This window comes from Clinocottus analis, unplaced genomic scaffold, assembly GCF_023055335.1.
Source record: "Clinocottus analis isolate CAN_PGR_092001 unplaced genomic scaffold, fCliAna1.0.p SCAF_20, whole genome shotgun sequence".
NCBI lineage: Eukaryota > Metazoa > Chordata > Actinopteri > Perciformes > Cottidae > Clinocottus > Clinocottus analis.
This window is the reverse complement of record NW_027175932.1, coordinates 1,390,742-1,415,207: the sequence shown is the minus strand read 5'-3', so window position 1 is coordinate 1,415,207 and position 24,466 is coordinate 1,390,742. Positions and strand designations below refer to the sequence as shown.

The 24,466-nt window shown below is 45.6% G+C and overlaps 1 protein-coding gene across 11 annotated transcripts in view; it reads left to right on the top strand.

Moving 5' to 3' along the window:
• celf2 (cugbp, Elav-like family member 2) overlaps positions 1 to 24,466 on the top strand; it is a 103,065-nt gene that overhangs the window by 65,237 nt on the left and 13,362 nt on the right. For 4 of the 11 annotated variants that reach the window (XM_068586049.1, XM_068586048.1, XM_068586047.1 and 1 more), the window contains exons 5-9: positions 4,282 to 4,449; positions 10,853 to 10,932; positions 15,966 to 16,127; positions 18,867 to 18,930; positions 22,300 to 22,434. In XM_068586049.1, coding sequence (XP_068442150.1) covers positions 4,282 to 4,449; positions 10,853 to 10,932; positions 15,966 to 16,127; positions 18,867 to 18,930; positions 22,300 to 22,434 — 609 coding nt within the window. The remainder of the gene's footprint in view (positions 1 to 4,281; positions 4,450 to 10,852; positions 10,933 to 15,965; positions 16,128 to 18,866; positions 18,931 to 22,299; positions 22,435 to 24,466) is intronic. The other 7 variants (XM_068586057.1, XM_068586056.1, XM_068586050.1 and 4 more) reach the window with 3 other exon arrangements.

Below are 24,466 nucleotides of genomic sequence, written 5' to 3'. Positions count from 1 at the left end.
CATCAATATCACACACAGATGCATCAATAGCCGCTCTGAATTTGCTTGGTAATAGCTATCTCACCCGTGTGTTTTGCTCGCCGCTCGGCTGGCAGACGGGACGAGTGGGGGGGAGATTGAGTGAGGGACAAAGTGAGAAACAGAAGGAGGGATGGGCGGTATATTCATATATTTATATATTTATTTATATATATATATATATATATATATGTATATAAATATATTCTTATATGTGTGATGAATTATTGAGGTGCTTCAGAAGGAGGTCGGCGAAAGTTGAATCGTTTTGGCCTCGTGGTGAACCGGCGTCTTTTCCCCCCGTGGCTGCTCGCTCATACAAACACGCTGTATACACTCTCCTCTCACACACACACACACACACACACACACACACACACACACACACACACACACACACACACACTTGTTTTTTAATGCATATTTCTCACGAGTGCCTCACACGCTTCAGTCCTCAGTTCACCCCATTTCCGAACGACATATTGCAGATCCTATCATCCTCTTCGCTGCTTCACATTACGACGAGGAAGTGTACGGCGGAGGCGTACGGTGTCCTTAAAGGGACAGTTCGCCACAAAATGTAAGAAAATATAACATAATTCTGACCGTCCTCCGCTGTCCGAGAGTTCGTATGTCCGGTCCATACTCATGAAATCCTGGCGGGAATTTCTTCAAATTTGGCACAAACGTCCACCCGAACTTCACGATGACCCGATTTGAATTTGGTTATCAAAGGTCAAAGGTCAACATAACTGTGACCTCGTGACTGACCCATTCTCGTGACACTTCCAACCCTCGTTGGATTTGATTGGATGCGACTCGTGAATCCACAATCAAATGCAACGAGTCATTAGAAATATTTTAGGTGGCGGATAGATAGATATTTAAAACATAAGTTGTTTTTTTAACATTTATTAAACATGCAAATGAAAGCAGTTAATACAAGGGTGAAGATCATTTTACTTTTTTCTTTGAAGACACTTTTACAAGGTCTGAATTTTGTTGCCCCTACTATTTCAATCTGTTTTTAATTGGCTCCATTTTGATTTGGCAATAACACTTTAGAGATTTATCAGGTTCATTATGCTCAGTGATATTTAGTCGAGGTACATTTGGAAACTAGAAGACAATGTTATTAAAGTTGCGCTTTGATGTGAGAGGCACATAAAAAAAGAAGCACACGATGTCTTGAAATTGATTCGTTTCTAATTTCAGGTTCTTTTTTTCCATTATTTTCCCGGCTGCCTCTGCAGAGTTCATGTTTCTGGTTGAGGTCGTGGCGACAGGCCTCTGGACAATGATGTCTTTAAAAAAAAAAGAGCGCAGCTGTCAGATCTCCCCCAGCAGATTGCATGTTGTCGATACTGAAATCAAACTACATGTTCCGGGTCCCCGCGACCTCGGGGGCTCAGCAGGATTTATATTTGCAGCCACTCAGATGTTACGGAGATGAATCGATTGCAATGGACCCCAAAAAAAGCGAATTCCTACTTTGAATCCTCACAAACCTCAAAAGCTGACAAAATATGTCTCATTTGAAATCATTCTGGATGGAGGAGCGCTGCAGCGGAGCAGATTTATGAACATTTTGAGCAAATTAACTGAAACTGAAATCATCTGCATGGCTAAGTGAGACTATTTTTCTGCAATTTGGTTGCAACTGACCCTTAAAGCTGAGTAATTGAGCAGAATATGAAAAACAAATAAAAAAAAACCTGATTGGATGAAGTGACCACCAACCTCGAAAATGTCCGACCAAACTAAAAGTGTGTGTCTCTGCAGCCACGAGGGCTGTTTGAATAATGTTGTTATAATAAAAGCATGTGAGATGTTCAGATGTGTAAATATCAGTCTACATGTTTCTGGTTAAGAGGAAATGAAGATGACACACAGAAAGAAATGAAAAGGCTGTCAGGTTTTAGAGAGTTAGTACAAAGAACATTCAGATGAGCTCCATTGGGTCCAATGGAGACCCAATGGACCCAATGGGTCTCCATTGGCATCCATTGGGTCCATTGGGGCTATTTGAATTTTCTCATGTACTAAACCATATATATCATTTGTGTCTTACTTATGGTGTTCAATACATCCAAATACAGGAGTTTTTGAGGCTTTCTTTTTCATAAAACAAGCTATGATTTACAGTTTTATCGAACAATCGCTCAGTCTTGGTTCTGAATGGGTTAAATCCAGTTGCAGGTTGCTTTTAAAGGCGTTTCTTTCTGATATTTATCCATAGCAAGGAAACTAAAAGCAGCAGCTTAGCCATAACTTCGCATAAGAGGCCGACACACACACACACACATTCCTTATATCACCGTCCTGCGGGGGGAAATACAATAAAAACCGACGGCATCTCGGCGAGGCAGCGGAGAAACCCTGATAAAAAGCCATCATCCGCTCCGCTGAAATATGGCGAGAAACGACTTGATGAGACATAACCGGCAGGGTAACGACGGGGGAACTTAATAAAGCAGCCACCACTCAAAGCCAAGAACGGGAGGAGGGGGGATATAGAGCGAGGCCATACGTAACGCATCCATCCACTTAACGGTAACGACCTTTAATAAACCCGGCGTTCCAGCCGCTGTTACGCTGACGGACGGGCCGCTCAGAGGGTTATTGGTTTAGTCGGCGGATGGAGATGGAAGGAGAGGGAGAAAAGACCCGACACGTGTACGTTACGACGGAGACATTGGTTTTTATTCCACGTGTTGAAGCTCAGCAGTTATGCTCCACTTTTCTTTTTATCCCAGAATGCAAAGCTCTGCGGGTCTTATCCCCTCCCCCGGCCGCCCGAAACAGACACAGTCAATTGTAACGATATCTCCTCTCTGTCTCTTCTATCGACGCAGAGTAAATTAATTACATTGCTGTTAGACTTGTGGTAATCTTCCTCTGGAGTGACACACACACACACACAGACACACACACACATGTGTGTGCACACACACTGTGTACAAAGGAGTTAAAGCTTTCTGAAACAACACTTATCTTGGCAGCGTATCCCGACGGTTTGTCTTTTAAACACACAAACAATTCAAACAAGCAAAATAAACAAGTGCGCTATTGATTTCCCAGAGTGCAACAGACCGCTTATCTCTTTCGCCTCGCGGTGAGAGCTGACAGTTTCCTCATTAAAAATGAATTGGATTAGCATTACATTGAATGCAGCGGGAACGCCTCAACACACACACACACACACACACACGCGTGATGTTTCGGCCGCCGTTCAAACTCAACCGCCCAAAACCTAAGTTCCTTTGGCCGCAGACACCTGCAGCCGGATCACATTCCTGGAGATTGCACCGGAGAGGGGAGGGATTGTGTCAGCAGCGGTGGGAGGAATCAATGAGGGAGGAAGAGGAGGAGGCGAGAGGAAGAGGGCGAGAGGAGACAAGCTGGAGAGTCTCGGCGAGCCGTCTGTGTTGAAGTGATAACGAGACATTGATCAGAGCCTCGCAGATGGCGTGATGATGAAATACATGAACTCTGTCTGTCTCCATCGCTCTCCCACTGTCTTCTTTTCCCTCTCCCTCTCCTCCTCGCCGCCTTTGTTTCTTTTGATTGGTGTTTTGTTCTGTCTCATTCCATTTTCTCTTTTGTCTCTGTGGTGAAAATGTGTTTCTTTTTCTCTTTGTTCTTTCTCTGCGCTTCCCCTGTTTCTCAGTGTGTTATGTGTTGCAGAGAATTCTGATGCAAACCAGGAAACAACACACAAACAAGTACACGAATAGTTTGCTATCTTCAGGAAATGTCCGCTGGGAGGGATGCGTGGACTGTGAAGCTGTTAGCCTAGCTTAGCACTAAGACTGGAAACCAAAGGGAAACAGCTAGCTTAGCTCTGTGCAATCTTTATTGTGCAAACATGTCAAGTTTCAGTTTGCTCTTTGCATTCAACTCTTTGCAAAAAAAAGTGCATGAACAAACGTCCTGAAACATCTTACGGTCCTTTAAAAAAAAAAAGCACAATTCAGAGACAATATAGCATAAAATAAATGCAACAAACACTCAACTCCTTCCATTTTTGAGCCCCATAAAAGGCCCTGCAGCAGACAAGCTAACGCCTTTTGCCGCTAAAAATCATTAAAATCTGTATATTTTATAGTGTGACACTCCATGGACGGACAGACAGACGCACACACACGCACACACTTACACGACAGGACGCATGATCTCCGCCAGGCCTCATAAATGTGTATATTAAGTGCTGTGAACACTCACACCCCTCCTCTTTCCACCTCCTCCTCTTCCTCTCTGCAGCGGTGGAAGACAGGAAGCTGTTCATCGGCATGGTGTCGAAGAAGTGCAACGAGAACGACATCCGGGTCATGTTCTCTGCGTTCGGACAGATCGAGGAGTGCCGGATCCTCCGAGGGCCCGACGGACTGAGCAGAGGTGTGTGTCACTCCGACTCACGTCCATCCACACGTAATGCTGCTCCATGTGATTTATTTATTAGCTGCTCATTGTGTCGACTCGCACTCAAAGTCCTGCAGGAAGTCTGGTCGAAGCGGGAAAAGCAAACTACATGAAAGCAACTGATAATAAAAAGAATCGGCTCATTATTCTTTGGGGTCATGCATCTAAAGAAATCTGGGAATTTATCCCAGTTATTGAACTCCAATCTTTATTGTTTAGCTATTTATTCCGTCTTGTACTCAGAAGTATTTTGCTGCATAATAATAACGAGCTAATTTGCTTGTTTTTCAACCATTTTTCTCTCCGCTGGCGACGACTGGAAGTTTCTTCCTGAGCCGTCAACGTCACAAGAGAAGAAGTTGTTTACTGTAAACTTTGGTGATTAGTGTCTACCTGCAGCCAGAAACATGTATGAAAAATAAAAAAAAATACTTTTGGAGGCATTCAGGACTTCAGTTCGCACTGCTTCCTTTAAAAGAATTTATGAATAAATATATACAATTTAAAAAATCAGTCAATTATATTATACTTTTATATTTAATTATGTTGCTGACTAAATTCACTCGTTCAGATCCGGCTTCCCCCAGATTTCTTCCAAGGTTTTGAGAGAGTCATGTTAAAGGAAAGAAAATTCGCCAGCTTCTATGCGGACGACGAGGTCATCGCTGATGGCGAATGAAGTGGAATGAAGTGGGTTGAAGTGGGTTGAAGCGATAGCTGACGCATTGAGAAAGCTACGAGTTTAGCAGCTGCAAAGTTCTTCTTCGACGTAGAACTCTCTAAATTTTCCCGCCAAAAAGAAACACTATTGTCTATTAGCGAGATGGTGCAACCGGCACGCAATGCATGCTGGTCCGCGTCGGCTCTGCCAGCGGGAGACGCTCAGCTTTCTAGTTCAGGGCGGCGCCCACGACTTCATTCGCCATCAACGCTGATTTGACTTCCTCAAGAAAGAAGGTGGCGAGTTTTCCCCCATTTGTTTTGAGATGTGAATACAAATGAACTGCAGCGACACCTTGAGGCTCGTTGTGAACGCATGCCTCTCCCTTTCCCTCTATATATCTTTCCCCCTCTCTCTCTCTCTCTCCTCCGACCTCCTAACCTCCATTCATATCCTCCACCTGCCCTGCTGTTCCAGTTTAGCCTCCCCGTAAGCCAGCCCTGAGCTCTTTTGATGCTCCCACACTGAGGCGGAGGGAATTTTTACACCGGCAGTTCAAATCCGGAGTTGCTGCTTGTTGCATCGACAGCATGCGACGAGTTGGTTGTATTTCTACAACTAAAACATGTTTTTCCTTTCCTCAATTGGTTTGGAAAAGACCAAACAAACATGAAAGGATTCATTCTTTGTTCTCCAGGTCATGAAGTAAATATACTCAACATAAAAGTGTTACCTTGGGAGAATGCAGAAGTAGTCTGATTTGAATCTTTTATACTACAGCGAATACTTTTTCCGGTACCTTACTTTGAGGAACCCTTCAATGAGTTCTAACAAAAGACTCCAAATGGCGATTGCAAATCCATCGCAGGACATCAGTGCACTGATTAAACTCCATTAAGAACTAATCCGTCACCACAAGAGCACGTTCGATGGCAAACCAGCTGAAGTTCGAGTTGCACTCGTTCCATTTGGAGACGGATACGAGGACGACATGATGTCCTCCAGACAAAGTGCTCCGGGGCTGCTTCAAAATCCCAGAAAAAGGTCCATTTACAAGCCGCCGAACCAATTCGATTCGTCGACTTCCGAGCTCTCCAACAACCTGGAGTACTGAGTTTTAAAATAACCGCTGTAAAAGATCTCACAAGTACTTCCAACCGTCTCACCCATCAATCCAATCTCACAAGTACCTCTATGAATAGCTCTTGTGGGAGCACAGGGACCCCTCCCACCACCCACACCCAATCGTTTCTACTCTCATCCAACACTCCTTACCTTCCCAACACTCCTTACCTTCCGAAACCTTCCTAGCTTCCCAAACCTCCTTACCTTCCCAACACTCCTTACCTTCCCAAACCTCCTTACCTTCAGAACACTTCTTACCTTCCCAACACTCCCTAGCTTCCCAAACCTCCTTACCTTCCTAAACCTCCTTACCTTCCTAAACCTCCTTACCTTCCCAACACTCCCTAGCTTCCCAAACCTCCTTATCTTCCCAACACTTCTTACCTTCCCAAACCTCCTTACCTTCTCAACACTCCTTACCTTCTCAACACTCCTTACCTTCCCAATACTTCTTACCTTCCCAACACTCCTTACCTTCTCAACACTCCTGACCTTCCCAACACTCCTTACCTTCCCAACACTCCTTACCTTCCCAACACTTTTTACCTTCCCAACACTCCTTACCTTCTCAACACTCCTGACCTTCCCAACACTCCTTACCTTCCCAACACTCCTTACCTTCCCAACACTTTTTACCTTCCCAACACTCCTTACCTTCTCAACACTCCTGACCTTCCCAACACTCCTTACCTTCCCAACACTCCTTACCTTCCCAACACTCCTTACCTTCCCAACACTTTTTACCTTCCCAACACTCCTTACCTTCTCAACACTCCTGACCTTCCCAACACTCCTTACCTTCCCAACACTCCTTACCTTCCCAACACTTTTTACCTTCCCAACACTCCTTACCTTCCCTTTCCCTTTCTCCCCTTTGTGGTTTCAATGTGCTGAAGAGATGGAGGGGGCTTTAAAAACCCTCTGTCCTCCTCCTCCTCTTCCTCCTCCTCTTCCTCCTCTTCTTGTCACTCAAGCTGTCAATGTCAACGTCACGGAGGTTCCGTGTGAATCTGTCGGTCACGTTTATTTTTGTTCCTGTGGTTTTGTCAGACGTTATGAATGTGTTTTTTTTTATCGTTTTGACTTAATTTGCTCAACGTGTCTTCTCTTCTTTTTCTCCTCAAGGTTGTCTCTATGTAGAACCAATCTTTGCCTGAAACTAAACCACTCAAACTCCCATGGTCCTTTGCTTCTTCACTCAGCACACACACACATACACACACCTCCTGCTCTCCATCTATTCACCCTCGCTGTCCTAGAATCCTCTCTTGCATCAATTTGTCCTCTTTTTTTCCCACCAGACGTCCCACATCGGCCTCCTTCCATTCCCATCCTCGTTTCCTTCTCCCATTTTTTTTTTTTTTTTTTGCAGCTTCTCTCTTTTGTCCTCATGAATATTTCAGATGCGACGGGCACGATCGGACGTTTGCCGTCGAGCCGAGACAAACCACTTAGTTGCAGGGAGCGCCGGTCGTCCGGCTCAATAAAAAGAGAAAACTTAACCAGGTTGGAAATAAATAGGTCTTTAAGGATTCCTCTGCGCCTCCGAATCCCAGAGGCCCTCGGTCCCACCTAACTGAGCTCCCGTCGAAGCGCCGTATCAATCAGGACGAGAGCGCCATCATCCCACTATTAATAAAATATGGATCACACCACCGGTGGATGGCTGGGCCTTGGGAGCTACCCTACTTTCATTAAAGGACTGCTCGGCTCTCCGCTGACGACAGAATGCGGGCCCGTGAGGTATTTTTAGCGCTCACGAGCCGAGGAACATCTCTCAAACAAAAATTTAAAAAAAAAGAAGGGATAAGACACGCAGGAAACCAGCCAGTTAAGAGCTTCGACATTAATGAATCGATGTTCGTGGGCGCTGAGGAATTCTTTATTTAGAGGCTTCGAGCTGCAGAAAACCGGGCTAAAGATAGAAGCGTTATTTCTGGACGCTGCCAACTGGAGACAAACGGAAGAGTTTCCAATAGATGACGACCGGTGACGTTGTTGCTGACCGCTTTTGGAAAGAGAGTCGGGACCTAGAGGACCTGGAGGACCCCCCCAACTCCTCTCCCCCCTCCCGTCCAGATCTGATCCAGTTTCTGGGCAGCGATTTCCCCGCAGACGATCGGCAACCTGCTGGAAACGAAGCGGTTAAATGACAGATTGTGGCCCGTCTAAAATAGACTCGGTCGAGGCGATGACCCCCTTTTTTCCCAACTGTCCTCGCTACAGTAAAGAAGCAGCAAAGGACCCGTTGCTATGTTTACTAGGTCAGTGCTGCAGAATCTGATAACCTTCAGTCTCTTTTCATTACATTCTTTACATCTCTCATGTCAGGTCAGCGAGGCGGTTTCTTATGAAAGGCGAGTAAATGAATGTACTTCCAGTCGTCAACGATATAAACATTCAAAAAGTGGAGGTAACGAGATCAAAAGCAGATCGTTGGGAGGTTGAATAGAGAAGATGTCTGTTCAAAGAGGCCGAGACGGAGTGAAAGGTTTTTAAATTATTCTTTTGAAATAAATGTTCAAAATTGCCCTGCAGAATTCACTGATGAAAAAACACAAGACTTCTATACAACCAGAGGAGTCGCCCTCCTCATGGTCAGGAGAGGGAATGCAGCTTGAACACATGAAGCATAGACTTCTGTACAACCAGAGGAGTCACCCCCTGGTGGTCAGGAGAGAGAATGTAGCTTCAACACATGAAGCATAGACTTCTATACAACCAGATGAGTCGCCCCCTGGTGGTCAGGAGAGAGAATGCAGCTTTAACACATGAAGCATAGACTTCTATACAACCAGATGAGTCGCCCCCTGGTGGTCAGGAGAGAGAATGCAGCTTGAACACATGAAGCATAGACTTCTATACAACCAGAGGAGTCGCCCCCTGGTGGTCAGAAGAGGGAATGCAGCTTAAACACATGAAGCATAGACTTCTATACAACCAGAGGAGTCGCCCCCTGGTGGTCAGGAGAGAGAATGCAGCTTCAACACATGAAGCGTAGACTTCTATACAACCAGAGGAGTCGCCCCCTGGTGGTCAGGAGGGAGAATGCAGCTTCAACACATGAAGCATAGACTTCTATACAACCAGAGGAGTCACCCCCTGGTGGTCAGGAGAGAGAATGCAGCTTTAACACATGAATCCTCGGATCCTCTTTGTTCTATGAAATCCGTGTCGTGGATGTAACGACCATCCGTCACTCTCAGCCTCGTTCTATCACAGCCGGCTTTTGATAGAGGTGGAAGAGGCCAACGATCGCATCTATATTTCCTCCACACATCTGTCCGTCCTCTCTCTCTCTCTCTCTCTCTCTCTCTCTCTCTCTCTCTCTCTCTACGCATTATCTTTCCTCCTCTCTCCCTCTCTCTCTCTCTCTCTCTCTCTTTTTACTCTCTGCCCTCTTCCTCCCCTCCACACACTCAGAGAGTCTATCTGATGACCCAGGCTATTACGATTTTTTTTCTTCTTCCCCTTATTGCCAAACCACGAGTCAGCCAGCCGTACCTGAACGTGTGTGTGTGTGTGTGTGTGTGTGTGTGTGTGTGTGTGTAATCTGTTCAGGCCTGGGTGCGCTAACATGGCTTGGTGAGTTTGTTAGCATATTATTAGTCCGGGGGGTTGTTGAAGCACTTCTCACATTATCTCCTCTAATCACTCCCTAACCAGCCGGAAAACACAACACAACCTTCCATCACATAACCACTTCCCTCCCCCCTCCCCTCCCCCAGACAGCTAGCCAATAACACCCCCCCTCCCCCCCCTTCCATCTCCCCAAAAAACTAGAAAAAAGACCCTCTCGTCTCTGATTGGCTGAGCTCAGTGTCAGTCACGGATGAGGTCGACCTCGCCTCCTTTTCTCTTCCTCGTCTCTTTGTTTGATTAAATAAGTCTCACGACTTCTCGGATCTCCTGCAGATACTTTGTTCTCGCTCGCCGCCAACGCCAACGCCGCCGCCGCCGCCAACGCCGCCAACTTCTCGTTCTCCGTTTGACGAAAAAAGAGCGAGAAAGAGGACAGCCAATCACACGCCCCCGATTAATTCAAATCGCCTCCGCGCTAAAACGTGGACTGATTTTTACATCGTTGATTTGTTGAGAGCGGCTTAGCTCGGGTTCGGGGGGGGCGCGGGAGAAAAATAAGATGGCGCCGAGGCAAAGAGACGAGAAAGGAGGAGGCGAAAAGAGGAGGTGAAAAAAGGAGGGAGGAGGCGGGGCAAAGGCGTCAACAGCCAATCCGGAGGCCCCGTGGTGATTGTGGTTGTTTTAATGTCCTGTGGATGTGGCGAGGTGTTGGGATGGGGTGTGTGTGTGTGGGTGTGTGTGTGTGTGGGTGTTGGTGGTGGTGGGGGGTTATGCGGTTGTCATGACACTGTGCTTGTTGTTTCCACGGCGATTAACAACACCGTTGTCCGCCTGTGAGCTGTTCTCTGTATCAATCTCTGTTTTTGTATTTATTTTTTTATAACAACGACGTGTCCAACCCTTTTGTCTTGTTTTTGTTCTTTCTCGTCTTCCCACCTCCTCCTCCTCCTCCTCCTCCTCCTCCTCCTCCTCCTGCCCCCCCTCCCCCCCTACCTTCCACTGTCGCTCCATCCCTCCCTCCCTCCCCTCCCTCCCCCCTTACAGGATGTGCGTTTGTCACGTTTTCCACCAGAGCTATGGCACAGAATGCAATCAAAGCCATGCACCAGTCTCAGACTATGGAGGTACTGTACTCTCGCCCTTCCTTCAACTCTCTCTCTCTTCTCTCTCTCTCTCTTTCTGTCTCTTTCACTCCTTTTATATCAAAGGAAAAACATGCACTTGACTCAGCACGTTGTCGTCACACCGCCTGCGTGGATGTAAAGGCTTAAATTAATGTTTCACGAATCAAAAAGGCACCGATAAGAGCGCCGACACGTTCCTCTCTGCAGCGCTGGCTTTTGATGGAATGTTTTTTTTTTGTGGGTCACAAAACTGCAAAAATACAACAACAAAAAAAAGCGAGACCTTCGACACTCCGACACGATGTGCAGACCTCATCAGCTGCACGGCGACCCGGCGGCCGCCGCTCCTTTGTGTGCGTCCAACATGTGTTTTTTTTGCGGATGTGTGTGTGCGCCTTTTGTGGACATTGTGACAGGACAGGATGACAGAGAGAATTACACGGTGTAAGACGAGTCTCACACACACACACACACACACACAGACACAGTGTTAATAACAGGCCGTGTTAAAGGAAAGAGACGAGTGGCGCTCACCCCACGGACCCCTCATTACAGCTGATCATGATAATCACGGCCGCTATTGATGTGTCGTGACCCTGAAAGAAGACGCGCTCCTCCTCTCCGTCTGAGAGCGCCGGGTTTCTTTACGGGGTTTGTTAAGAATTGATTCTTTTCTCCTCCGACGGCGTTAGCATCGAGCTAAAAGCTACATCCTGCTGAGCAGGAAGAGAAAAAAAAGCCTTAGACAGACAGAATGCAGCTTTAACACATGAAGCATAGACTTCTATACAACCAGAGGAGTTGCCCCTGGTGGTCAGGAGAGAGAATGCAGCTTGAACACATGAAGCATAGACTTCTATACAACCAGAGGAGTCACCCCCTGGTGGTCAGGAGAGAGAATGCAGCTTTAACACATGAAGCATAGACTTCTATACAACCAGAGGAGTCGCCCCTAGGTGGTCAGGAGAGAGAATGCAGCTTTAACACATGAAGCATAGACTTCTATACAACCAGAGGAGTCGCCCCTGGTGGTCAGGAGAGAGAATGCAGCTTGAACACATGAAGCATAGACTTCTATACAACCAGAGGAGAAAGAAAGCCTAACATAACATGATACTGCAGTGGACGATGGCAAAATACCTTCATTTCTATTTGAAATAAAAAAACAAGCTGTCTGGCCTCGAGGCGCCGCACAAATTGCCGCAACCGTTTGTTAATGTTCCCTCAGTTTGTGTTTTTTTTTTTGCAATTTAAAAGTAATTACTGGAGGTCCGTGCGAGGGAACGAGGTTCAGTAAACAGAGTTCGCTTATTGTCTCGACTCTGCAGGCGGAGCAAGATGGCTGCGTGCATGTGAGGGAGGGGAAGGTGTGTGCGTGTGTGTGTGTGTGTGTGTGTGTGTGTGTGTACGTGTGTGTGTGCGCTGTCATATCCATTCTCATTACGGCGTGACATTCAGGTACACAAGTTTGTGCGCACGCAGGCCCGACGGGCGCGTCGCTGAATGTCAGAACCTAATGAAAGAGGACGCGGCGGACCTGCAGACGCACGAGCACGGAGATGTGTAAGAGTTGTGCTCTGCATGATTTCTGTTACACACACACACACACACACACACACAGGGATGACCTCATTGGTCCACTAGCGGTCTGTACCGGTATGGCCCCTCCCTTTGAGAAGGGTTAGTTCAGGGTATATATTTATACACTGTAAAAAGTGCATTGTTAAATTAACAGTTATTTACTGGCAGTACCACACAGTATATAACTACACAACTACAATAGATTATTAGTTACTGTCATTTTCTACAGTACTTTTTCAGGTACAATGATTTTTTACAGTAGACAGTAGTTTTCTAACAGTACAATATTTATCACAGTGAAGCTTTGACTATTGTAATATTTGAATGAATACACAGTATTTTACTGGGAAATACTTTACAGGAGGTTACTAACCCTTACTCTTTTTTTAAACTTTTTTATATAAATATACACTGTAAATAAAACACCTATATATGTAGTTATATATTGTGTGTGTTTGTTTTTTTTACAGTGTATATATACATATATATACACTGTAAAAAACACCTATATATGTAGTTATATACCTTTTTACAGTGTATGTGTGTGTGTGTATATATATATATATGTATATATATATATATATATATATATATATATATATATATATATATATACATACACTGTAAAAAAACAAAAAAAGCCTATATATGTAGCTATATAAATCATTTTTTACAGTGTAAAAAAAAACCCTAAGCTAATTAAGTTAGAATAAAATGAATAAATGGAAATAAAAATACATAAATAAATGCTAATCAGTTAGTGCATCAACAGCCCCTCCTATTAGTTTAAGCCCCTCGGTGCGTTTTGCAGCACTCGTCCTCTATAAACTTTATTTTACGATGTTTCTCGCCTCGCGTGCACGAAGACGTGTCGCGCAAACTCCTGCTCTCCTTTCAGGAGCTGCAGATCTCTCGCTTCTGACATTCGGAGGCTGCGAGAGCGGTGAATAAATGAGACGGAGGCGGTTCAGAGCACACACACACACACACACACACACACACACACACAGTGAAAGAGAGAGAGAGAGAGATTTGATTTCCAAGGTAAACGGACCGGAGCTTATAAGTCGGGTTTGCGTGTCTTGGCGTGGGGGGAAGTGAAGCGTAGCGCTCGGCTTCACGCTTGTCTCTGGGACTCGGCCTCAGGGAGCGCCGTGCGGCTTTATTAGGAACTTCTGCTTCTGGAGGAAAGTTTGACTTCCTTAAGGTGCGGAGGTCGAGCGAGGTCAAACCTCCCGCCTGCCGCCGTGATTGCATCATCACACATGTGCACGCCACGTGCCCCACGAAGACACACACACACACACACACACTTTATGTAGAGATGTATGCATGCGAGCGTGTGGCATCTTTTTATTTTGTTTTGTTTAAAAGATTTTGTCAAAATGTGTAAGAAACAAGACAAAAATAACATTTTCAGTGTTTTCCCCCCGAAGAGAACGTCTCCCGCGGGACTCTGCGTCTCGCTTTTATCGCTTTTATTTTTTTCTTCTTCTTCAGATGTGAAAGTTGCTCCGAGATCTCCCCGGAGAGAGAGAGTCAGAAATACACCGACGCCGCGGCGCTAACGTTGAGCTAACGACGTGTTTACTTCTAAACATCTGAACCCGGAGACCATTTAGCTCCAAACACGGAACGACGTCTGCTTCCTCGTGACCTCAAAGGTTGCGTTAGCTGCATTAGCTCTTCATAAATACAGAGTATAGTTATTATTAGGACGTTAACAGCCCATAAAGGACTCGTCGCGGGTGCAAAAGTGACCAATTGGAAGCAAATCAGGCGCAACTTGAGGTGTAATTACGGTTTTATTTGTATTTTTTATACCAATAAACGTCCTGCGGCTCCTCTGAGACTCTGAATCCTTCTTCTTCTTCTTCTTCTTCTTCTTCTTCTTCGCGTTGCTTTAATAGTTCATTATTTTAGAAAGTCTCAATCTGCTTTTTAGAGACTCTTTCTCACTTTAAGCCGCTCAAATAGGGTTTTTTTGAGCGTGAGAGATTTGTCTTTCCCTCGTGCTTATTAAAGTTATAATCCTGAAGATGTGAGTCCAGTTCATCTGAACTTCAGTTAATGTTTAAGACACGATCCCCCATCATGCATCTGTGTAGCTGCACAGACACGATCCCCCATCATGCATCTGTGTAGCTACACAGACACGATCCCCCATCATGCATCTGTGTAGCTGCACAGACACGATCCCCCATCATGCATCTGTGTAGCTGCACAGACACGATCCCCCATCATGCATCTGTGTAGCTGCACAGACACGATCCCCCATCATGCATCTGTGTCTAGCTGCACAGACACGATCCCCCATCATGCATCTGTGTGCTTCCTGCTGGAAGGAGCTGGGTCTCTCTCTTTCCCTCCCGCTGAGTCGGAGGATCGTGCCTGGAACTAAATGTTTCAATCAAAAGGTTTCTTCCTCTCGTTTCCTCTCGTGTCAGATTGCCTTTTGTTTCCGGCGGATTCGCCCCGTAGTGAAGCTTTGATTGCGGCGCGTGAGCGGCGGCGCTGTGATAGATTATGACTTCGCCGACGCCGCTTTTTCCTTCTTTTTATTTTTTTTTTTTTGCAGCTTCGTCGCTGCAACTTTCATCAGGAGAGTGCAGTGTGTTTCTCTCTCTCACACACACACACACACACACACACACACACACACACACTCGGAGTCACACAGGAAGCTTGACTTAAAGCCGCTGGGCTTTCTTCTCCCCACGAGGCGCTCAGCTATCTGAGAGTCCAGAACGCTTTCACCAGAAACAGATTTCCTGAGTTCTCCAACTATTTCATCATCTCGTGTGAAGAGAGACTTGATTTGTGTGCGTGTGTGTGTGAGAGAGAGAGAGAGTGTGTGTGTGTGTGTGAGTGTGTGCGTGAGAGTGTGTGTGTGTGTGATGACCAGACAGACGCTGAGAGGCCAAGAGGGAGATTTGAAGATTTGGTCGTGTTTCTAATTGTCCGAACGTCTGTTCCTCAGAGAGAGTGTGTGTGTGTGTGTGCGTGTGTGTGTGTGTGTGTGTGTGTGTGTGTGTGTGTGTGTGTGTGTGTGTGTGTGTGTGTGTGTGTTACCACCTTAATTAAAAGTAGATATCCCTTTTCCCCAACGTCATAAAAACCTTAATTTAACCTTTACGATATGCAGCGAGTATGTTTTTATATTTTTATATTTTTCATCGTAATCAGTTTAAAGTTTGTGTCCTAATTATCTTTTGTCTCCTCTTCTCTTTCCCTCATTTCCTTTCTCCAACTTTCCTTTTCTTAATTCCACATTTCCCTTTTTCTGTTCTCTTCTTTCTCCTCTTCTCTTCTTCTGCTCTTCATCTTCCTCCTCGGTCCCATTTCCTTCTCTTCTTCCTCTCCTCTCTTCTCCTCCATCTTCTGTCCTTACGTTTTCCTCTCCTCGTCTCCTCTCCTCGTCTCCTCCCTCCTCCCCCCTCGCTCCCCCGCAGGGCTGCTCGTCTCCCATCGTGGTGAAGTTCGCCGACACGCAGAAGGACAAGGAGCAGCGGCGTCTGCAGCAGCAGCTGGCGCAGCAGATGCAGCAGCTGAACAGCGCCAGCACCTGGGGCAGCCTGACGGGGCTCGGTGGCCTGACCCCGCAGTACCTGGCTGTAAGGAGCCGCGCACCTCCGTCACCTCCGTCACCTCCATCACCTCCATCACCTCCATTACCTCCTCCTCCTCCTCCTCCTCCATCACCTCCTCCATCACCTCCTCCATCTCCTCCATCTCCTCCTCCACCTCCATCACCTCCATCACCTCTATCACCTCCATCACCTCCTCCTCCATCACCTCCTCCTCCACCTCTTTCGCCTCCTCTATCACCTCCTCTATCACCTCTATCACCTCCTCCTCCATCACCCCCTCCTCCACCTCCACTTCCTACACTTCCTCCATCACCTCCTACACCTCCTCCTCCTCCTCCATCACCCCCTCCTCCACCTCCACTTCCTACACTTCCTCCATCACCTCCTACACCTCCTCCTCCTCCTCCATCACCCCCTCCTCCACCTCCACTTCCTACACTTCCTCCATCACCTCCTACACCTCCTCCTCCTCCTCCATCACCTCCTCCTCCTCCTCTTCCTCATCTCCTTCGCTCTCTTGCTCTCTCCTCTTCCTCTCGGGCTTGTAGGCGAGGAAACAAGGTCTCTGAACAGGTTGATAATAATAATAATAATAATAATAATAATAATAATAATAATAATAATAATAATAATAATCATCATCATCATCATAATAATAATCATAATAAATGTAATTTATAAAGCGCTTTTCGTGATACTTAAAGACGCTAGACATATAATATAAACTATACAGTCAAAAACAATAAAATAAAAAGATAATAATAAAATAAATTAAATTAAATAAGTAAAATAAATTAAATACATTAAATAAATTAAAACAAAATAGAGAACACTCAGACATAGAAAATGTTCAATGGAAACTTTTTTTATGTTTTATGTTATGTTTATTTTTTAATTTAAAATGTTTTTGAAAGAAACATTAAAGTTCAATGTGTTTCACTCCAAAGCTGCCAGATAACAGTATTTATAAGTAAGTATTTTTAATGATTAATTAAAGCTGATAATCCACGATGGACGTGTATCTCCAAATGTATTTGTTTTTTAATTTCCACACAAACTGAAGCCTAACATTAATTTTTATTGATCAACATCTGGTTTCTCAAGCGATTTTGAAATTTTTTAAAAAGTTCAGAAACCTCGTTCCCTTCGCCGCGTCTTCTGCCGCCATTTTGTCTTTTCAGAGCGTCGCTTCTCTTCGGGCTCAAAGAGCTCAGGTTCTTAAAACACAGACGGCCGACAGTCCTTCGATTCTCAATTTGTTTTACTTTGAGAGCAATTAACATCCGTCTGCTGGAGGAGGAAAAACATCCACCTTTACTCAGTATTGATCCCTGTTTCCAGGGTTAGAAAGTCTTCCATCTTTCTCTTCTTTCTCTTCTTTCTCTTCTTTCTCTTCCCGCTCTTTCAGTCCTCTTTTTTTGACAGGATGAAGCTCTTTATTCTGAAAAACAATAGAAACAAGATGTTAATTTGCTGTTAATTCAACTCTTTGAAGGATGATTTTTCTTTTCATATTTTTCTTTTGACGGCATCAGTATTTTTTTGCGGGGTGGGAATCTAATTAGCCGGCTAGATTAGCGCTTTCATGCTCAACTTGTCTGAAAGAATTGCGGCGGAATACAAACAGTGTTCGCTGAGAGGAGAGATCAAGCTACATTAGCAGCTCATTTGCTCATTGAGCGTAAGCTATAGCATCAGCTTAGCTTCTCCATGTAGCTGTAGCAGCAGCTTAGCTTCTCCATGTAGCTGTAGCAGCAGCTGAGCTTCTGCATGTAGCTGCAGCACTAGTTTAGCTTCTCTGTGGAGCTGCAGTACAAGTTTAGCATCTCTGTGTAGCTGCAGGACAAGTTTAGCTTCTCTGTGGAGCTGCAGTACAAGTTTAGCTTCTCTGTGGAGCTGCAGTACAAGTTTAGCATCTCTGTGTAGCTGCAGCACAAGTTTAGCTTAGCTGTAGCACAGGTTCAGCTTCTATGTGTAGCTGTAGCAGCAGCAGCTTAATTTCTCTGTGTAGCTACAGAACCAGTTTAGCTTCTCCGTGTAGCTGCAGCAGCAGTTTAGCATCTCAATGTCGCTGCAGCACAAGTTTAGCTTCTCTGTGTAGCTGTAGCAGCAGTTTAGCATCTCAATGTCGCTGTAGCAGCAGGTTAGCATCTCAATGTCGCTGCAGCATCAGTTTAGCTTCTCCGTGTAGCTGCAGCACTAGTTTAGCTTCTCCGTGTAGCTGCAGCATCAGTTTAGCTTCTCTGTGTAGCTGCAGCACAAGTTTAGCATCTCTGTGTAGCTGCAGCACAAGTTTAGCTTCTCCGTGTAGCTGCAGCATCAGTTTAGCTTCTCCGTGTAGCTGCAGCATCAGTTTAGCTTCTCCGTGTAGCTGCAGCATCAGTTTAGCTTCTCCGTGTAGCTGCAGCATCAGTTTAGCTTCTCCGTGTAGCTGCAGCATCAGTTTAGCTTCTCCGTGTAGCTGCAGCATCAGTTTAGCTTCTCCGTGTAGCTGCAGCATCAGTTTAGCTTCTCCGTGTAGCTGCAGCATCAGTTTAGCTTCTCCGTGTAGCTGCAGCATCAGTTTAGCTTCTCCGTGTAGCTGCAGCATCAGTTTAGCTTCTCCGTGTAGCTGCAGCATCAGTTTAGCTTCTCCGTGTAGCTGCAGCATCAGTTTAGCTTCTCCGTGTAGCATGGTGCAGACATGTGTGGCGCTCGCTACGTCCACAGCCGCTAACTCTGTTCCTCCTCTCCTCGTTCTCCGGCTCTGTGGTTCTCCATCAGCTGCTCCAGCAGGCGACCTCCTCCAGTAACCTGGGCGCCTTCAGCGGGATCCAGCAGATGGCCGGTGAGTCCTCTGAAAACATGAAGCTCTTCTTTTGGTTTCTTCTTCTCTTGTTTTCTTTCTTTCTCTTCGTCCGCAGACCGAAGAGCAAAACAGAAGAACTCGCGTGTTGAGAGATCTTCTTCTCTTTCTTCTCTCTTTCTTTCTGCCCTGAAGATTTATTAACCGCTGCTTAGAGTTGTCTTGATCTTTTAATGAGGCAGACAGAGAGCGAGGCCCTGGGCGAGCGGCGGCAGCACCGAGCTGCAGCACCGAGGTGTAGCATGAAGAAGAAACAGTGAGGTTAAAGCTGAGAGGCTGCTGGTGGCTGGCGCCATCTGCTGCTCTCTCCTCGTGGTCTGCCATCTTCCTCCATGTTTTACCCTCCAGAGCGGCAAGATACATTTATGTATTATTTATATTTATATATATTTATATTTTAACACCACGAGAAACGACTTTTAAAAGAGGGGAAACCGAGCTGATGGAATCTGCCGGGGAAACTATTTTTTTTGCAAACTCTGAGACGGTAAAAAAAGAAAAGCGGGTCTTTCCTCTCTCTCTCTCTCTCTCTCTCTCTCTCTCTCTCTCTCTCTCTCTCTCTCTCTCTCTCTCTCTCTCTCTCTCTCTCTCTCTTCTCAATTTATCACCTTTACACCAGCCTTCCTCCTCTTTTCTTCTTCTTCTTCTTCTTCTTCTTCTTCTTCTTCTTCTTCTTCTACTTCTACTTTGTCTCCATCTTCCTCTTCAAGATGAAGAGGAGGGCGTAGGATGAGGAAAATTGCAGAGACACAAAAGCGCCAACTGAGCGTGATGTCTCTGTCCTGCAATTAGATGATTTACATTTTTCTTGTATATATATATATATATATATATATATATATATATATATATATATATATAAATTATTATTTTTTGCTCACAAACGCTCACTCTCGCCTGGATAAACAGACTCTGGGATTTTGTTTTCTGGAAGCGAGGGGCGAGTGACGAGCGTCTGAATCTGTAGATCTGTTGGTTCTCCATCTGAGAGAGAGAGAGAGAGAGAGAGAGAGAGAGAGAGAGAGAGAGAGAGAGAGAGAGAGAGAGAGAGAGAGAGATGAGTGACATCTGGTCTCAGTCTTTAACACGAGGAGCCGAGAGGCTTCAATTACACCAACGAGCAACAATTAGACAGCAACGCCAGCCTGGTGAGGCCTGGTGCTACACACACACACACACACACACACACACACACACACACACGTAGCCGCTCTCACACTCACGTACCATCTGCACATCCCGGATCCTCCGGCTCCAGACTGCGTTTGTCTCTTTTCTCGCCTGAAAACGAAAAAGAAAAGAAAAAGGAAAGGAAACAGGAAATAAGGAAGAGTTAGACATGAAAGATGTTTATGAAGGAAGGGAGGGAAGGAAATGAAAGGAAACAAAATGGTAAAAGAAAGAGAGATGTGTGAAAGGAAAGAGGAAGTAAAAGGCAGGAGGAAGTGAAGAGGATAAAGAGAAAGGAAAGGAAACTAAAAGGTAAAAAAAAGGAAGATTAAAGGGGAAGTGAAAGGCAGGAAGGAAACAGCCAGTGAAGGAAATAAAGAACAAGGAAAGGACTTAGGAACAAGGACACAAAAAAGGAGAAGAGGAAAGAAGAGCAGAAAAAAACTGACGAGAGAAATTGAAAGGCAGAGCTGGGAAGAGGAAGAGAGGAAGGGAGGAAGGGAGGAAGGAAAAGGGGGAGGAAAGGATCAGTGTGCGACTCGATTTGTGCGTTTCTTTTCCTCATTTTCGCTTTTGAAGCATCACAGAAAATGTCTTCTGGAAGCAGATTGTGTGTGTCTTCGATGCCAGAAGACACACACACGTTCTCCCACACACTCCTTCGCTGGAGAGCTGTTGTGTTGTTGTTGTTGTGTATATCTTGAATTAACCAATCAGAGGTGTCGATGCCGGCGCGGCCGGCTGTCATTGGCCGCTGCGTCCGGTGTGGGCGTGGCTAAAGAAAATCTCGCTGTCAAACAAGATGGATCTACTTCTTCGTGGTGTCTTGTTTGTGTGTGTGTGTGTGTGTCTATCTGTGTGTGTGTGCGCACTTGTGTGTGTGTGTGTGTGTATTCCCATGGTACTGTATATACGCCCCGGCTGTATATACGACACATACACCTCACATTGACGGTTGTCCTCCCTCTTAACCTCTAACAAGCTCATGAGTCGGGGAGGAAGAGGCTTCTCTGGTGGTAAGAAGGACTGAAGCTGTTTTACCTCGTAAACACACACACACACACACACACACACACACACACACACACACACACACACACACACACACACAGGGTGAGAGGTTTAGTTGTTCTCACAGAAGGTGTTTTACAGCCTTTGCTTCCCCATCACTTGGGTGTTAGCGGGCGGTCATTAATTATTCTGAAGTACGATGCTAATGCTAGCAGCGAGGCGCCGTAAAAGCTTTAAGAAGTCAGCTGTTTGAGTTGAAGCGCACGATGCGACGCATTAATAAAGCATTAAACTGTGATTATATATATATATATATATATATATATATATATATATATATATATATATATATATATATATATATATATATCAGAGGTAGAGAGAAAGTCTCTCGAACTCTGGACGCGTTGCTATCAGAGCTTTAAGTGCATTAGCTGGCTAGCTCTGTTAACTCTTTAGCTCGGTTACCTCCGCTAGCTATGTTAGCTCTGTTAACTCTGTTAGCTCTGCTAGCTCTAATAGCTCTGTTAACTATGTTAACTCTGTTAGCTCTGCTAGCTCTAATAGCTCTGTTAGCTATGTTAACTCTGTTAGCTCTGCTAGCTCTAATAGCTCTGTTAACTATGTTAACTCTGTTTCTTCTGCTAGCTCTAATAGCTCTGTTAGCTCTGTTAGCTCGCGCGTTGTTATATTGTAGTATATTAAGTATTAAACACGTAATTGAGAGTATCTTAGTCTTTGAGCAAAAGATGATTTATCGTCTGAATCCCACGTGATATTAAAATAAATAAACGCTGGATAACTAGACGAGCCTCTTTAGACCGACGAAGATATTTAACACATTTAAGGAAATCACAGAGATAATTTTTGCCTGAAAGAAAAACCACAACAACAGCTGCTGATGCTGATTCAGACACTGTGGGACTTATTAGAGGAAGCACACACACACGCTGCAGACACACACACACGCTGCAGACACACACACACACACACACACACACACACTCTGTTATTCCTGTTCACGTGGACCAGCAGGACGTCGTGTTCGGTTCTCGTCCTTCTGGTGACCTTTGACCCGTCCAGCCTCTGGCCTCGCTCCCTAAAGGTTTGACCCCTCCCCCCCTCCCCCTCCTTGCCCCTCCCTACCCCCCTCCCCCCTCCTCTCTCCAGGTATGAGTGCTCTGCAGTTGCAGAATCTGGCCACTTTAGCGGCGGCGGCGGCGGCGGCCCAAAACTCAGCCAGTCCCTCCTCCGCAAACCCCCTGTCCGCCAGCGTCGCCTCGCTGGGAGCGCTGGGCAGCCCAGGTAACACCGCAGCCAGTGGGGGGGGGAGGGGCCAAAAACGCCTGCCTACGTCCTCCGTCCTCCGCTCTCCACCTTACATCTCCACCCTCCCTCGCCCCTCCCCCTCCTGCCTCACCCCCCCTCCCTCCCCCCCATGACACATCACCACGAACACATCAACCAGACCATCGCTGCCGACTCATTCGCTCACAGTCCCATGGTGTGTGTGTGTGTGTTTGTGTGTGTGTGTGTGTGTGTCTGTCTGTGTGTGTGTGACGCACCGTCCGGCACAACCACACACCATGCTGTCGAAGCTCCGCCCACCTCTTTTTTATTTTTTTTATTTAATCTTTTCAGTTTTTTTTTCCGTCCTCGGCCACAACGACCACGCCCATCCCGTGACACACGCGCTGTATACACACATGTGCGTGTCTGTGTGTGTGTGTGTGTGTGTGCATGTCTGTGTGCGTTATGTGCTTCAGTGTTTTTTGGGGAGGGGAGGGGCTTCGTGCCAAAAACGGAAACGTATGTTGTCGTTTTCCCGGCGGTCTGGGTTTGTTTGCACCTCTCTGTGTGTGTTTGTGTATATATGTGTGTGTGTGTGTGTGTGTATATATATATATGTGTGTGTGTGTGTGTGTGTGTGTGTGTGTGTGTCTGTGTGTGTGTTGTTTTTAGCAACAAGCAGGTTGATGTCTGAACTCGACTCAAGTTAAATGTCGCCACCTTCAGATTCTTCTCCTTTTCTCTCTCTCTTCTTCTTCCTCGTCCTCCTCCTCCTCCTCATCTTCCTCCTCCTCCTCCTCCTCCTCGTTGCCCTCGTCTGTTACCTCTGCCCTCCTCCTGACAAGTTGTTTCTGCTCCATCATTCCTCTTCTCTCCTCTCATGTCGGCTTCGCTCCAGCAGCTAGAGGCTTGTGTGTGTTTTTTGTGCGTTTTTTTTTCTGTCTCTTTTCAGAGCTCCCAACAGAGCATGCATATGAAGAGCCTCTCTTCCTCTTCCTCCTCCTCTTCTCTCTCCATCCCTCTCTCTCTCCATCTCTCTGAATGTCAGAGTAACCTTGAGTAACTCTCAGGTTGAGTGTGAATGAAACAGTGGAACGTTCCTCCAGTTTGATAAATATAGACACTTCTGCATGGAGACAGGCCGCTTTCATTCATTTATTCATTTGTGTGTTTGTTGGTTTGTTGGTTTGTTTGTTGTGCACCTCGTGGCGTCCCGTTACGCACATTCTCCTCCAGCTGCTTTGTTGGCTTTGATGAGATCAAGAGGAGAAACCAGCAGGAACACTGCAAGCTTATGTGCACCGTGCCTCCTCTTCCTCCTCCTCCTCTTCTTCTTCCTCCTCTTCTTCCTCTTCCTCCCCCTCTGACACAGCAGTGTCACACATGGCACACATTCCACACCGCTGTGAGTCCCAGGTGTGTGTGTGTGTGTGTGTTTGTGTGTGTGTTGTTGTCCGTGACGACACCTTGCTTTAAATCCATCTGAGAGCGGTTCGGCGTTCCTCTGGTCGGCTGCTTCCTCGCTGTGCGTGTGTGTTATTATGGGATGGATCTGTGTTGTGTTTCAACGACGCCGTCGACTCTGAATGCAGCGACGCTTTTATGTTTTTATGAATATCTGCAAACAAACCACCATCTTCTTTATAGGGGAGACACTACAGGTGAACAGGTTTATATTCTATATATATTCTATATATATATGTATATAATATATATATATATATATAATATATAATATATATACATGTATATGTATATATATATATCACCATGAAGCTTTGCAAGTGTATGACTTTTTTTATTTGTATGTTTAAAGTGACATTATTTCATAAAATATCTGCAAGTTTTTGATGGTTTTCACTGAGAGAGTTCATGATATTTATTAGTTTGAGTCCATAAATCAGAAGATAAAGTCAACGGCTATGAGGAGAAAGCATTCTCCTCCATGTTTTTATTAATAAATGTGGTATAAATGAGTCAAAACATGATCCATCACCGTGAACACAGCGGTGCTGTAGCGGTGAGGTGCGCCCCCCCCTAGTGGGGA